The sequence below is a fragment of the Cebus imitator genome, unplaced genomic scaffold, assembly GCF_001604975.1.
Source record: "Cebus imitator isolate Cc_AM_T3 unplaced genomic scaffold, Cebus_imitator-1.0 Scaffold97, whole genome shotgun sequence".
In the NCBI taxonomy this organism is placed as follows: Eukaryota; Metazoa; Chordata; class Mammalia; order Primates; family Cebidae; genus Cebus; species Cebus imitator.
This window is the reverse complement of record NW_016107412.1, coordinates 4,653,983-4,670,582: the sequence shown is the minus strand read 5'-3', so window position 1 is coordinate 4,670,582 and position 16,600 is coordinate 4,653,983. Positions and strand designations below refer to the sequence as shown.

General features: G+C 35.4%; 1 protein-coding gene across 2 annotated transcripts in view; it reads left to right on the top strand.

Annotated features, from left to right (window-relative positions):
• PRKG1 (protein kinase cGMP-dependent 1) overlaps window positions 1–16,600 on the top strand; it is a 1,344,779-nt gene that overhangs the window by 498,507 nt on the left and 829,672 nt on the right. For both annotated transcript variants that reach the window (XM_017536379.2, XM_017536378.2), the window contains exon 3: window positions 6,620–6,733. In XM_017536379.2, the coding sequence (XP_017391868.1) occupies window positions 6,620–6,733 (114 nt within the window). The remainder of the gene's footprint in view (window positions 1–6,619; window positions 6,734–16,600) is intronic.

Below are 16,600 nucleotides of genomic sequence, written 5' to 3'. Positions count from 1 at the left end.
GGAGAAATGCCAGATATAGGTAATGGGGAGGAAGGCAGCAAATCACACTTGCATGTGTGTACCTATGCAACAATCTTGCATGTTCTTCACATGTACCCCAAAACCTAAAATGCAATCAAAACAAAACAAAAAAAAGATCTACAAAGAGACTTAGACTCCTTCACAATAATAGTGGGAGACTTTAACACTCCACTGACAATACTGGACGGATCAATGAGACAGAGTCAACAAGGATATCCAAGACTTGAATGCAGAGTTGGACCAAGCAGACCTAATAGACATTTACAGGGTACTCCACCCCAAATTCACAGAATACACGTTCTTCTCAGCATCACATTGCACTTACTCCAAAATTGACCACATAATTGGAAGTAAATGACTCCTCAGCAAATGCAAAAGAATGGAAATCAGAACAACAGTCTCTCAAAACACAGCACAATCAAACTGGAACTCAGGATTAAGAAATGCACTGAAAACCACACAATCACATCAAAACAGAACAACTGGCTCTTGAATGTTGACTGGATAAACAATGAAATGAAGGCAGAAATAAAAATGCTCTTTGAAACCAAAGAGAATGAAGACACAACATACCATATCCTATGGGACACATTAAAAGCTGTGTATGGAAGGAAATTTATAGCAATAAATGCCCATATGAGAAACAAGGAAAGATCTAAAATTGACACCCTATCATCAAAATTGAAAGAGCTAGAGGAGCAAGATCAAAAAAACTCAACAGCAAGCAGAAGACAAGAAATAACTAAGATCGGAGCAGAACTGAAGGAGATAGAAACACACACACACACACACACAAAAAGAACCCTTCAAAAAATCAATAAATCCAGGAGCTGGTTTTTTGAAAAGATCAACAAAACAGGCAGACTGTTAGCTAGACTAATAAAAAAGAAAAGAGAGAAGAATCAAATAGATGCAATAAAAAATGATAAAGGGGATGTCACCACTGATTCCACAGAAATGCAAACTACCATCAGAGATTACTACAAATAGCTCTATGCACTTAAACCAGTAAATCTGGAAGAAATGGATAAATTCCTTGACACTTGCACACTCCCAAGACTAAGCCAAGAAGAAGTTGAAATCCTGAATAGACCAATAACAAGGACTGAAGTTGAGGCAGCAATTAATAGCCTAACCGACCAAAAAAAAAGTCCAGGTCCAGATGGGTTCACAGCAGAATTCTACCAGACATACAAAGAGGAGCTGGTGCCATTCCTGTTGAAACTACTCCAAACAATACAAAAAGAGGGAATGCTGCCTAACTCTTTCTGTGAGACCAACATCATCCTGATAACAAAATCTAGCAGAGATACAACTAACGAGGGAAACTATAGGCCAATATCCATGATGAACATTGATGCAAAAATCTTCAATAAAATACTGGCAAACTGAATCCAACAGCACATCAAAAAGCTTATCCACCACAATCCAGTAGGCTTCATACCAGGCATGCAAGCCTGGTTCAACATACGCAAATCTATAAACATAATTCACCACATAAACAAAACCAAACACAAAAACCACATGATTATCTCAATAGATGCAGAGAAGGCCTTCAACAAAATTCAACAGCGCTTTATGCTAAAAATTTTAATAAACTAGCTATCAAAGGAACTATATCTCAAAACAACAAAAGCTATTTACAACAAACCCACAGCCAATATCATACTGAATGGGCAAAAATTAGAGAAGCATTCCCTTTAAAAACTGGCACTATATGAGGATGCCCTATCTCACCACTCCTATTTGATATAGTATTGGAAGTTCTAGCGAAAGCAATTAGGCAAGAAAAAGAAATAAAGGGCATTCAATTAGGAAAAGAAGAAGTCAAATTGTCCCTATTTGCAGACGACATGATTGTATATTTAGAAGACCCCATCATCTCAGCCCAAAACCTCCTTATGCTGATAAGCAACTTCGGCAAAGTCTCAGGATAGAAAATCAATGTGCAGAAATCACAAGCATTCCTATACATCAATAACAGACAAACAGAGAGCCAAATCATGAATGAACTCCCATTTACAATTGCTACAAAGAGAATAAAATACCTGGGAATACAACTAACAAAGGAGGTAAAAGTTCTCTTCAAAGATAACTACAAACCACTGGTCAAGGAAATAAGAAAGGACACAAACAGATGGAAAATCATTCCATGCTCATGGTTAGGAAGAATCAATATTGTGAAAATGGCCATATTGCCAAAAGTAATTTATACATTCAATGCTATCCCCATCAAGTTACCAATGACCTTCTTCAAAGAACTGGAAAAAAAACACTTTAAACTTCATATGGAACCATAAGAGAGCCTGCATAGTCAAGACAATCCTAAGCAAAAAGAACAAAGCTGGAGGCATCACAATACCTGACTTCAAACTATCCTACAAGGCTACAGTAATCAAAACAGCATGATATTGGTACCAAAACAGAAATATAGACCCATGGGACAGAACAGAGGCCTCAGAAGAAACGCCACACATCTACAATCATCTGATCTTTGACAAACTGGACAAAAACAAGCAATGGGGAAAGGATTCCCTGTTTAATAAATGGTGTTGGGAAAACTGGCTAGCCATATGCAGGAAGCTGAAACTAGACCCCTTCCTTATACCTTATACAAAAATTAACTCCAGATGGATTAAAGATTTAAACATAACACCTAACACCATAAAAACCCTAGAAGAAAATCTAGGCAAAACCATTCAGGACATAGGCATAGGCAAGGACTTCATGACTCAAACACCAAGAGCACTGGCAACAAAAGTGAAAATAGACAAATGGGACGTAATTAAACTTACGAGTTTCTGCACAGCAAAAGAAACAATCATTAGAGTAAACCAGCAACCAAAAAAATAGGAAAAAATTTTTATAATCTACCCATCAGACAAAGGGCTAATATCCAGAATCTACAAAGAACTAAAGCAGATTTACAGGAAAAAAAAAAAACAAACAAACCCATTCAAAAGTAAGTGAAGGATATGAAAAGACACTTTTCAAAAGAAGACAAATATGCAGACAACAAACATATGAAAAAATGCTCATCATCACTGGTCATTAGAGAAATGCAAATCAAAACCATACTGAGATATCATCTCAAGCCAGTTAGAATGGTGATCATTAAAAAATCTGAAGACAACAGATGCTGGAGAGGATGTGGAGAAAAAGGAACACTTTTACACTGTTGGTGGGAGTGTAAATTAGTTCAAGCATTGTGGAAGACAGTGTGGCAATTCCTCAATGATCTAGAAATAGAAATTCCATTTGACCCAGCAATCCCATTACTAGGTGTATACCCAAAGGATTATAAATCGTTCTATCTTAAAGACACATGCACACATATGTCATTTGCAGCACTGGTTACAATAGCAAAGACCTGAAACCAACCCAAATGCCTATTGATGATAGACTGGACAAAAAATATGTGGCACATATACACCATGGAGTACTATGCAGCCATAAAAAACAATGAGTTCATGTCCTTTGTAGAGACATGGATCAATCTAGAAACCATCATTCTCAGCAAACTGACACAAGAACAGAAAAGCAAACACTGCATGTTTTCATTCATAAGCAGGTGATGAACAATGAGAACACTTGGGCACAGGGAAGGGAACAACACTCACAGGGCTAGTTGGGGGTGGAGGGAAGGGGGTGGGTGAGGAGGAGTGGGAGGGATAACACCGGGAGAAATGCCTGATGTTGGCAAGGCAGGGAGGTGGGGGTTGGGGGATAGAGACAGCAAACCACCATGGCATGTAACAATCTATGCAACAATCCTGCAGGACGCAGGATGTACACATGTACCCCAGAGCCCAAATACAATAAAAAATAAATAAAAATAAAAATAAATAAAAATTTAAAACTCCAAAACTGTCTAGTAGAATTCTTAGTAGTGGTTTTACTCCCATGGCGCACAGGTTTCTTTCCACTGAAAATGTTTAATTCCCAAACCCAGAGTCAGAGAAACAGACTTGTACAAAATCATTTATTTATGAAAGTTCTTTAGGCATTGTTCATTTTACTTTTAGATCTATTAATAAAATTGACACTAGATCTGTAGGTCAAGAAAATTTTAAAAGGCATTGGAAACTTGTTAAATTTTATTATTTGGAGTCTCTACCACTAAAGTGTAATGGCTCAAGAAACATCACATCTAATGTTGGCCAGGCATAAGCAAATGGAGAAAAGTACAAAGCCATTGCATTAATCCAGGTAGATCAGTGAGATTTTTTTGAGTTTCTATTTTTTTCTTTGGATATTACATTGATTTGATCTAAAAGGTTCTCTCCTCTGCCCATCATAGAGAGAGAATCTGAAAACAAATTCTTTCTCCACTGGGAAAAAAAAATCCTATTATCCTACATGGTCTTTGGTTATTTTCTGTAGTAGATGATGGAATACTGTGCTTCAGTGTCATTATACCTTCATATAATTGATAAGAAAATAATGCCAGGAATAAAAGCAAGCATTTATTCAGCATTTGCTATGTGAGGGCACTGTTTTAAGAATTTTTCCTGTTTTATCTCACTTAATTTTAACAATCATCCAATGAATTAGGTGCTTTTATTGTATCCATTTTACAGAGGCAAAGAGAAGTTAAGCAACTTGCCCAAGGTTACAAGGCCAGTAAGGAACAGAAAAGACAACCAGAACTCAACTTTTGCTCTATCTTCAGATGATGTATAAATTTTTTAACCTCTGTGTTATATTCTGTCCTGTCTCTCATTTTTGAGTGGTAGATGAAATTTCTAGGGGCACAGGCTTGCCACTGAAAAAAAGGAAGGAAAATGCCATGGGAACTATCTGAAACTTATGAAAAGATGAATTTACTGCACTGATTTTGATGGGGAAGAGTTTTCTTTCCTACAGTCAAGAAGTGAAGAATGAGAAAGCTAGAATATTTGGCTGTACCTGTGTAAGAAAGTCCTTTGAAACCTTTTGAATTGTTGAATTTGCTCATTACTGAGTAGTTTCTTTACATACAGAGGGGGTATGCATACACCATTCAAAAATAATGAGATTTTGTAATGGACCTTTATTCTAATTACTGCAGAATTCTCTCTTCCTTAATACCATTCATGTGAAATGCTTTTCAGTGTGGGATAATGTCCTCTGAAGGGCGGATCATGTACTGCTAGTATATGGATTAAACTTAAAATTAAAAATATATATGTATGATTTTATCTCCATAGAAATTTGAAAATAATCAGCACATCAAACCTGAGTCGTTACAAAGATTATTGCCTAGATTAAACCAGGTTGATTTTGAAAGGAAAGGAGTTAATTTAATGTCAATACTATGAAATGTTAAATATTACAGGTAGCACAACAAATAAAGGAAAAATTATGGAATCAAAGTATAAAGGCCTGAAGTTTGGCAAACACTGGAGGAGCATTAGTTCCTTTCAAACAAGCTAGCTCTCTTGCCAGGCATTAAGCTTTTCTTCCATAGGCTGTGGGTCGGTAACAGAGAAAAATAGAAGGGGAGAAGTCAGTCAAGAATGGGCTGTGGGCTGGGCACGGTGGCTCACGCCTGTAATCCCAGCACTTTGGGAGGGCGAGGTGGGTGGATCTCCTGAGGTCAGGAGTTTGAGACCAGCCTGGCTAAAATGGCGAAACCCCATCTCTACTGAAAATACAAAAATTAGCCAGGCCTAGTGATGGGCACCTCTAATCCCAGCTATTCTGGAGACTGAGACACAAGAATTGCTTGAACACCAGGAGGCAGAGGTTGCAGTGAGCCGAGACCGTGCCACTGTACTCCAGCCTGGGGGACAAGAGTGAGACTTTGTCTCAAAAAAAAAAAAAAAAAAGGACTGTGTTGTCTTTTTATATCTACCCTGATTGTGTTATGTGATGAAATTCTTAGTCTACATAGGTATGACTTGCAAAAATATGTATTTTTTTCATTTCTCTCATGAATAGCATTTTTTGTACTTGCAGATAACAATGTATACCCAGTATATAGTGTTTCCTTAGCCTTTTTCTTCCTTTAGCATTTCATTTTCCAAGTGCTTTGTCAAACATAAACTGTTGTAACACCTCTTTATCTTCCCACAACCCTTGTAGTTTATTTTTTCCTATAGTCAACGTTGCAGAGCTGGGAAGAAGATAAAAGTCATGCCCAGGTCACACAAGATGTTTTAAATAAAAAGATACCACAAGAAGAATTTAAAAATGTCGAAGGGGCAAGTAATTCCCCTCTTCAAGGGAGAATTTTCAAGTATGAAGTATGCTGTAGAAAATGTACCACTAACTCAAGTTTTCTTTCAGATTCAAAATTACATTAACACTGGAATTACTGTGGTTTACTAGTAACACATTTGGAATAATACTATGTTTGCCTGTTTGTCTCTGTCTTTTCTTGTTGTTTCCTTGGATCTCATCTCAAATCTTTTCAATGTTAAATTTAAGAAAATGTGTACTTTTCTTAACTTACATATTTTGTTTCATTTCTTGCATTGCCTCTTGGCGACAACAGTGTTTTAATTGGTAGCTGTGTTTTTACAAATGAACCTAACACTCCTGTTCACATTAAAAATGCAACAAATGAAGCATGAGAAAGAATTTATATAACATGTTTTTCCCTTCTCCTTTATAGATGGTAAGGTTGAAGTTACAAAAGAAGGTGTGAAGTTGTGTACCATGGGCCCAGGAAAAGTGTTTGGGGAGTTGGCTATTCTTTACAACTGTACCCGGACAGCGACCGTCAAGAGTAAGGCTGTTTTCATATTTTTAAACTACTTTCAATGTCTTTTTTCCTAGGCCTTTGAGATATTGATTAAAATGCGCACTGATTTAATCTTTATAATTTTATTAATTTGTATTTTATTTTTTGCCCTGAAATATAGCTGATGTATTTGTTTTCCTATGAAAGGTGATTGTTAATAATCAGTTTTGTATAAATTACATTTTCTTGCTGAATTCTGAAAATTATCTTTTAATCAATAAATTCTCATAACTAGGATTTTAAAAATGATATAATTTTGTAAATTAGAATCAAATAAGAGCAAGTCCTTTTCTTTCTTTATAGCCTCAGGATTATATTTAAGAAATTTTTACATGTCTGTCTATTTTGGGTTATATTCCTCACATAAATTCCGCTTGTTTACTCAGTGGTTTAGAAAAATTAAGAGGAGAAATGTCCTCCATCTCATTCAAACATCATTGAGTAAGATATCTCCTGAATTCTAAAACTGCATCTGAGTATATTTTTGCCTTCAGCTGCTCATCAAGCTGTATATTATAGCATTTTTCTTTTCTACTGATTGAGCTTATTTTAAATCAGGGCAATAAAGCAGCTTGTTTCCCTAATTTTACATGTATGTGTATATATGATTTCTCTAGCTACTTTTGTTGCTTGGTAGAAGCAGCTGCAATAGTTAGAGGAAAAAAGATTTTTTAAAAATCTGCTTCCTGAGTAAGGATATAATGACTGTATAACAAACAGAGCTGAATTCAAAAGTCAACAATGTAAGGTTCATTGCATCTTTAGGCAAACGTATGTGTTTTACGTTTGAAAAGTCTTTCTGACACGTTTTCCTGTGGTTGATTTCAATCACAAATTACTTTGATTAGGTTTTGTCATTTAAAAAAATGCTATTGGCAAAATGATAAGTACATTGTGAATTTCAGTTAGTTTTATCTGGATCTCATGGACTACTTTTTGCATTAGTTTTTTTCCTTCAGAAGTACAGCATATAAATGACAATGCAACAATGAAATTGGATTTTAAAACACATAAGAATGCATGGCCAGCTGGAATCCCAGAAATTGTAGTGAATCACCTTTTTATTTGTTGGATTCACTGTAACATCAATTGCAAATGGGCCTCTTTTAGGATGAGTCTTCCTTGGCATTTGATTCTTGATCTCTGAAAGCATAGGACTCTTTTGATTGATAGATGCTGCCATGTTTTTACTTTATGTGATCATTCAATTACATGACTCAAAGAATGAGACTCAGTGAACCATAATAGAATCTGCCACAACTTTCACTTACTTAAAAGAGCCTTAAGTACAATAGTCACGGCTCCATTAACTGAAACAGATTTTATAATTATACTTCACTTTCATAAGAAATATATTTCTTTTAAGATTAAAAAAAAATGCCACAATAGTATATTTTGATATGTGAGAATTATAAGTAGAATTTTTTGTTTAAAAACTTTTAAAACTTTTAAATATTTCAGACTTGTATGCTGCTTGATATTTTAACTTAATTGAAACTACAAAATTTCCAAAAGCCAACAGTTGGTAATAACATAGTAGTAATCTTATGAAACATGGAATTTTTATTAAAGAAATATTTTAGATAGTCTATGTAAATGAATTTTACAGCCAAGATTTTTACTAAAATGATTTGTTTCATAAACATCAGTTTTCTTATTAGGTTTCTATATAATGGTGTTCATCTGTACTAACATCTATCGTACTCATACTTGGCAAATAGAAATAGACACTATGAATCTAATTCAATAAGAAGAAACTAGATGTTGAATGCAAATTGTAAGCCTAACTCTTTGGGGGTCAGAACATCCATCATCAAAGGAAATGAGTAATGGGACATGTTCTTCTTTAACACAGACTCAGAGAAAGCTCCAGAATTCATCTGTGCATGTGTGTTTGTTTCTTCACAGTGCCTACTTAAGATATAACGGTTGTGTTGACAAAAGAGTCTAGAGCTGGTTATGTGCAAATATGTATCTGCATTTATAGGTACAGAGGTTTTGTGCACGAATCAGAAAAAACATCTGTGAGCAACTCTTGCTTCCAAATGTTGCATAAGCACTGTGAAGTATGAATAATGATTGTTTCAGGACTTTTCGTCCTGTCACCCTCTGCTGTCTAGGGAGACTATACTTGTGACTGTAGGCCTTAAGCACCATTTTTTTTTCTATATGTTTAAATTAAACCTTCAGGATGGATATGTTATGATTCTAATTAGATCCCAGTGTGGATGCTACTTTTACAGAATGACTACAGAATATAACTCCCAATGCTGTCTTATTCTTTACGTGTGATAAAAACATGTCTTCAAATTTATTTGGCTTTTAAGGTCTATTTATTTCTTAGTATTCAAGATTACTCAACTTGTCTGTCTTTTCCTGTCATCGTGTCATTTGAAGTATCAAATGACAAGAGTATTGACCATCTGGAGTATCATTCAAAATGGATTCATCCACTTGGGTGTAATAGTCTATTCTGAGGGGAATGGTTTTCCTACACAATAGCTGATCTATTCATGCCTCTTTCTTTCTTACATACCTTGGCTTTTAACCTCCTTAACATCACCCACCTTCCTTCATGATTGAAAATGTTGATGATGCCAGCTCTGTGGCTCACACCTGTAATCCCAGCACTTTGGGAGGCCAAGGAGGGTGGATCACAAGGTCAGGAGTTTGAGACCAGCCTGGCTAATATGGCGAAACCCCATTTCTACTAAAAATACAAAAATTAGCTGGGCATGGTGGCTGATGCCTGTAATCCCAGCTACTCGGGAGACTAAGGCAGGAGAATCGCTTGAACCTGGGAGGTGGAGGTTGCAGTGAGCTGAGATCATGCCATTGCACTCCACCCTGGGCAACAGAGCAAGACTCTGTCTCAAAAAAAAAAAAAAAAGAAAAAGAAAAAGAAAATGTCAATGATCCTTTCTCTTTTCTATTTTCCTTGATCAGCCTGAAAGTTATCTGATATCTTAATGCATTTTTAACAGTAGTAACTAAATTCTAGGCAGCATTCAATAATTTTTCAATGTACATTATTGTTTCTTTTTCAAGACAGCACTTTTTGCAATTTTAACAGGCTGTGAATAAATTTCAGTGACGTCACAAGCTAATGAATATGATCCTAACACCTGTGGATTTTTTCCTATGCTTATCAAGAAGTAGTTTTCTTATTAAAGCTCTAGTTTGACATATGCTATAAAATGTGATTATAAGCTTGTTCACAGTGATCTAACAGAAAGAAGCACCTTGGTAGCTTGCAGCAAGCTTTTTGGTTTTCATCTGGGAAAAATCAATTGGCATTCTTCTGAAAATAAATAATATTTATTTTCAGTGGTTATCATGATAGCACTAGGAGGAAGATCTGATAGCACCAGGAAGAATATTTTTTAACAATCAAAACCACAGTGATATAGAAAGAAAAAATCCTGGTATGATTCAGATCTATATTCATAGTCTGCTCCTGTCTTATAAAATAACTATTGATTTTTCCCTAGGGAATAAAGAAATTAAAAATATTTAAAATTAGCATGATATTGGAAACAAAAATTTAACAACACTCTTGAGTGTGTTTATGGCTTAAATAGCCTCAAGTTTTCTTGATTAACTGTGATCTGAAAATGGCCACTTTGTATCTTTCTAATCACAAACGTACCCAATGGCATGGGTAAGGGAAAAGAATCACTTGTTCTACTTGGTTTCCATACCACCAATTCATGCTTCCAGAATTGTTTGATTGTTTTTTAATATTTTATCTAAATATTTTGACATTGTATAGTGAAAGGAGTTTTACATTCCATTTTCAACCCCACAGGGGCAGGAATTTCTCACATGTTGTTTGAAATTGTTGAGTAAGTAAAACCCCTTACTTACTCAGTCCCCACACCTGGAAGCAGATCATTATCACGTTTTCCTAAAGTGTCACTCTGGGTTGTGATTTCACTTTTACTACTCTCACAGCAATAGCAATAGCAATTTGCACTTACCCCGGGCCTTGCTTCTATGCCCAAGGTCCTTCAAAATAACAAAAACGGAGAAATGGAAGTTACTGGTAACCTAAAAGGAAAAGGCATTTTGTTTACAATGAGAGGAATTCAGTGACATATACTGCACTGGGGGTGTTTTTGCCTGTACATATTAAATTGAAGCCCTGCTTCTCTTACTTCGAGTTTCAGCTCACAGTGCCTCCAGACCTTTGGTAATGCATTATTCAAATGGCCTCATTCAACTATACTCCAGGGAAACCCAATAAAAAGCACTTTTTAGGAAAATATCCTGATGCCAGGTCAATAGAATCACCACAGAAAGTTATCTACAAAGAACATCTACACTGGTTGTGGTAGATACGTTATGACATTAATTGGGCAAAATATCTAATTATTTCTTCTTAAATTGTTAATAACAAGTATTTAAATTTTGTTTATTAAAATACTTCATTACTAACACAACAGAGCCTAAAAAGGCTACAAGAAATCTGACAAATTGATGACTTCCACAGTATCAGGTAAAAATCTGTGTTTGTGCCTTAGTTTGAATATTTTTAAGTTTCCATACTTAAACTTTCCTATTAGTTAAAAGGAAGTTGACTAAGATATTTCACTAATTGTCAGACATTTTAAGAACAAAATTTAAAGGTCTGGAGTTTTCTGTTTATGGAGTGAAATGGCTTTACATTTCCTTGCAGCTGTTTTAAGCGTTACATTATTCAAACTGTATCAGAAAAATCTGCTGACTGTCAAAAACCTAAATGATGAATGAGAAATAATAGATTTGACTGAATTTTTTGCTGTAAATACTTTTACATGCTATAAAAATAATGCCTATACCTAACACCTATGCTGTATATCTTATACATCCATACTATGCTTTTTATTTGTAAAGGAACAAAAGACATGAATGCAAATTTTTACTGTAAATGAAAAGGAATCATTGATGAAGCTCTTATAATATTGAAAACCTGGGAAATTTCCTAAGATGCCTAAACCAAGAAATAAGCAATCAGATACTTTTTTAGAAAATATCATTGTAGGGCACCATGAAGTATTAGATTCATGATAGATTAGATTCACATGTAAAAATAAAGCAACACTCTCCATCAACACAAACAACTGGTAGTATACTGTTACTTCTGGGTTTTCATGAGCACAGGTATCCAGGTACTATGCTCACTGTGCCACAGCAAAAGAGCCAAAGAGATGACTGAGCTAATGAGACAAGCCTCTGTTCTGCCTTTGAGAGGTAAGTTAAAGAGATGCATGTTTGCTTTCTCCCAGTTCAATATATGCTTTTTACAAGAATCCTGAGAGAAGGAGAGAAGACACAATTAAATTTGGGCCAATGATGAATAGAAACATGACCCTGGTTGTGGAAGGGATAGTTCAGTGACTTCCCAGGAATTTTATTAGCATGGAGAATGAAGCAAACATCGTATATTTTGGCAGCATTTGGGGGAAGTTGGTACACTGTTTAGTGAGTTAATTAGACAATATTCTTTTTAGTAAAATTTTCACTGCATTTGTCTATTAAAGAATACTGTGAAATTAGTAACATAAATCCAATTATGTAATCCCTGAGAAATAAATTTCTTTAATAAAGGAATCAATTCACTAGGTACCAATGATGCTATGTAACAGACTAACATGAACAAATAGATATACAAAAGCTATTCTTTAATCTCATTTTTTTTATTGTTTAAGTAGATTAAAATGAATTTCAGAGATGAGGCAAGCCATTTTTAAACTATGTTTTCTTCTACAGGTTGCGAAGATTTTTTTCCCCTAAGCTTGATGGAAACTGTTGCAAACAAAGTATATTTATAATTTATATGTAACTACTTCCCAAAAAATTCATGTTCAATTTCTATACTGACCAGGTTTGGTAGATAGTCATATATTAGCAGTTCTTCTGAGACAAAAGTTACCTCCCATAGTCAAAGAAAGACAATAAACTTGATTCTTTCTTAAAGCAAGATAAATTACTCTCCCTCCTTTAATTACTAAATCATCGAATACTTGCAATATTCTCTATTTCTAAAGAATAGTCAGACTTTAGCTGACGGGGTGTTATGTTGTAAAGATCCCGAGTAATTTACTAGAAAATCTAAATAATAGGCAAGAAACACCGATTGTTTTTAGCAGTTTTTGTTATTTAATCCTGCAGAAGCAGCAGTTTTCCCACAAAGACCTGCACCAAAAGAAGCTCCCACACTTGTAAAGCTTGAGAGAGTTTTTGATATAATGAACATTCATTCATTTAACAATTTGCTAAGAGGCATTTTTAGTATTTATTCAACTGATTTGAAGAATAAGAAACTAGTAACATAGGTCAATACTGTATTTTCTGTAATTATTTTTCTCAAAGGAAACCTTCCTGCCTATAGGTCAGTGTCAGGATGAATTCCTAATGAATGTTCCCACAGTAATAATAAATAATAAAAGCAGATAACATTTGAAGACTATGAAACACATGAGGCTCAGAGCTTTGGGGATGGTTGGTGTTGTTACCCCCATTTTATTGCTATAGCAACTAAAGACCTAAAACAATTAAGCAACTTGTCCCATGTCCATAACTAGTGAGAAGGAGGGTCATAAGTCTGGCACTACCTGGCCCAGGAACATTAAATTGTTTTCCCAGGGACACACAGCTAGTAAGTGGCAAAGGATGAGAACCCAAGCTGTATGCTTCTGGACGCAAATGCTCAGAACTATCCTTCTCTTTAATTTTGGCACAGGTCAGTTTCTGTCTCCTGCATTAAACCTGTCCATCCTAGTCCAGAATAATTTTTCTCTCCTTCCAAATTTCTCTATTTCTCTATGTTTTAAGTTTTGTCTGCAATGCTTCATTTTGCTTTTAAGCACAAGTGTATCTGTAAGACTACTTATATTGGTCTGAGGACTCCACTTTCACAAAAACTTATACAGTATGTTATAAATTTTTTTTAAATATTAGCACATGGACCCATGTTAAGTACATCTGTTATAAAAGGATGAATTCTGTAACATAATGATGGGAAGGTTATAAGTTTAATGCCTTAGAGACATATAATGAGCAATCAGAACCTATTGTAGGAGCCAGTCTTTGTAATGCATTGAAACCGTTATGGATATTTTATGAGATGAAACTTCATGGTTCAGTGTTTGAGACATTGCTAAGTAGCTATTTTTTTTTTTTTACATAAAGTCTGTTCATAAATTTCTTCAAAGTAGGAATTATGAAACTTTAAACAGCAGCTAAAGACAATGAATGATGACTAGGAAAAAAACTACTATTTTTTGTTATATAACAAAATAAAAGGATAAGGTAAGTCATGACAAGTGTGTTTGCCTTTATTATCCCCTTTAATTTCATCTGACTACTGAGGAAAAGTAACCTTGGCACTTCGTTGGTGAATCTGAAACGCCCGCTCTGCTTATGAGATGTTCTTTGTTGACTAAATTTCTAAGTTATCATGATAATAACGCTTTATAATTTACAACCTGTCATCCCATGTATTATGTAATGTAATCTTCAAAATACCTCAATCTAGTAGGTGAAAGAGGTTATCCGTGATTTTCCAGATGGGAAAATGCAGGCCAAGATCATGAAGTGCGTTAGTGTAGTTCATTAACGGAGACTCTGATGCAAATTTAGGTAACAGTATTTAAAGCCTTGGCTATAAGCACCTCTCCTTTACTTCTCCTGCTCCCCACCCCCATGTGTGGACTCCTGAATAAGGCTCTTAATATGCCTACTACCCATACCTAATGTGTGAACTCTTGATAAGAGGATTTCAAATGTTTACCCCAATGTTTCTCAAACTGTGGTCCCTGGAACAGCAGTATCAGCGTCACCTAGGCCCTCACTAGAAATGCAAAATCTCTGGCTGCTGCTCTATTAAATCAGAAATTTTGGTGGTGGGTCACAGCTATCTGTGTGTAACAAGGCCTTCCAGTAATGACCCTATAGTTTGAGGTCTGATGAAACCCTATAGGTGCCCTATTAGTGTTAACCTATGCATATGCACACTATCATATGCTTCCAATTGTCTATATTGAGGAATTTAGAAGAAAATTACAGACACTATAATAAGTAGTCAGTGTTATTATTGGCATCTTTGCAGCTTTTTGCTTGTTTTGTTGCTGTTGAGCAGAGATATTTAAGGAAAGTTGCATTTTCTACTAAGAAGTAAAATGCAGCCTTAGTAGAAGAGTACCAGCTTCATACACATTATTAACGTATTCGTTTGAAGATTAGTGAGAAGTAAAATTAAAAGAACAGATTGAGAGGGAGGGGAAAATTTTTAAATCATGAACAATTGGGCTACGTTGTTAACAAAACTCACTTTTAGAGTTATTAAACTTGATGGCTAGGATGTTGGTAGAAAAACAGAACAAAGAAAAAGTTTCATTTAATTTTTTATTGTTCTTTTTCATGGTCATGAGTGTAGTTTGGATTAAGTGAAAACAAATATGCATGGACACTTTTAAGAAAACAACTGAGCTGATAATGTCTTTCTACGTGGAATATTTCTCACTAATGTATTAAGTTCAACCTTTGGACTCATGGTGGAAAGGTATTTTGTACTTTCCATAGGTGCCCATTAACTTAATTCATAGTGTTATCCAGGTAGTTTTAGGTGGGTTGCATAACTCTTTCCTTCCGATAATTAGAAGATGAAAAGACATTCATGTATCACAGTCATTGAGAAAGAAATGGGAAGCTCCTTGGAATTGAGACCTGTAGAGATCTGAGGCCTGGAGTGTTGAAGGATACAGGCAAGGAAGTGGGCCAGTCAACATTTGCAAGAATTGAGATTTCAGAGTGAAGGTGACAATAGATCTTAGTAAATATTGACTTCTCAGAAGGCAGGTGAAAAAGGATTCAAGAAGTGATCTGGGGTAGCTGAACATTTTCCTTTAAAGCTAAGTATTCTTTATCACTTGTATTCTCTAAAGGAGAAACAGTCTGCCTCACTAATACATATTCACTTTATACCGTCATAATTCCTCCCACTTCTAGAAGGGCAACATTTTATTGACCTGAAAGTATGGTAGTCTATAACCTTCTGAGTGGCATCAAACAGCATTGTTTAAACTATCTTCCTAACTGGATTATTTCTTGTTGTTGCTTTATTTCTAAAGTAAAATCTTATAGAATACTTCTGTTTATGAAGCTTATAAGAACAGACTTTCCTGGTTACAGAGTAGGGGAACAGCCTCCAGAAGCTCCATCCAGTTGCCCTAAATTCCCTTGCTATTCATTCCCTCTCATTCTTCCCCCTAAATTGGGTACTTTTCTGGAATTTTTGAGCTCAGGTCAGGTAAAATTGTTTGAAGACCACTTTTCTACTTGAATCCAGGGTTACTCTGAGTACCTAAGTAATGGTATATCTTTATCAACTGTATACTACTATATACAGGCCACTTGGTTATGTGTAGAATCTCTAACCTTTTCAGTAGTCCTGCACTTTAGGGATCAATACTGCAATTGCATAGGCGAGACAACCGAGTTTTAAGGAGCTTAAGAAACTTCCTTAAAGTCACACACCTGGATTTCTAAACTGTATCTCTCCTTGACAGTCACCACTGAAACTTTGAACTATATCATCTCAAATGTTGTTTTTGGCAGTTGATATATGAAAATTGAATTTCAGATCTGCACTGTCATTTATCAAGAATTTCTTAGACTCATACCAAATTCATGTGAGGTACCACTGAACTCTCTGGGGAGCATCACAGAGAATGAGGGCATAGCCCTACAATTAAGGCATTTATAATCTAGTTGGAGAGAAAGGAAAGACAGAGAGGTCACAAGAAATTCTTGGCTAACTAGATATAGAGAAATTTGGCAGGAGAGAAAAATTATCCTGGGCTAGCATGG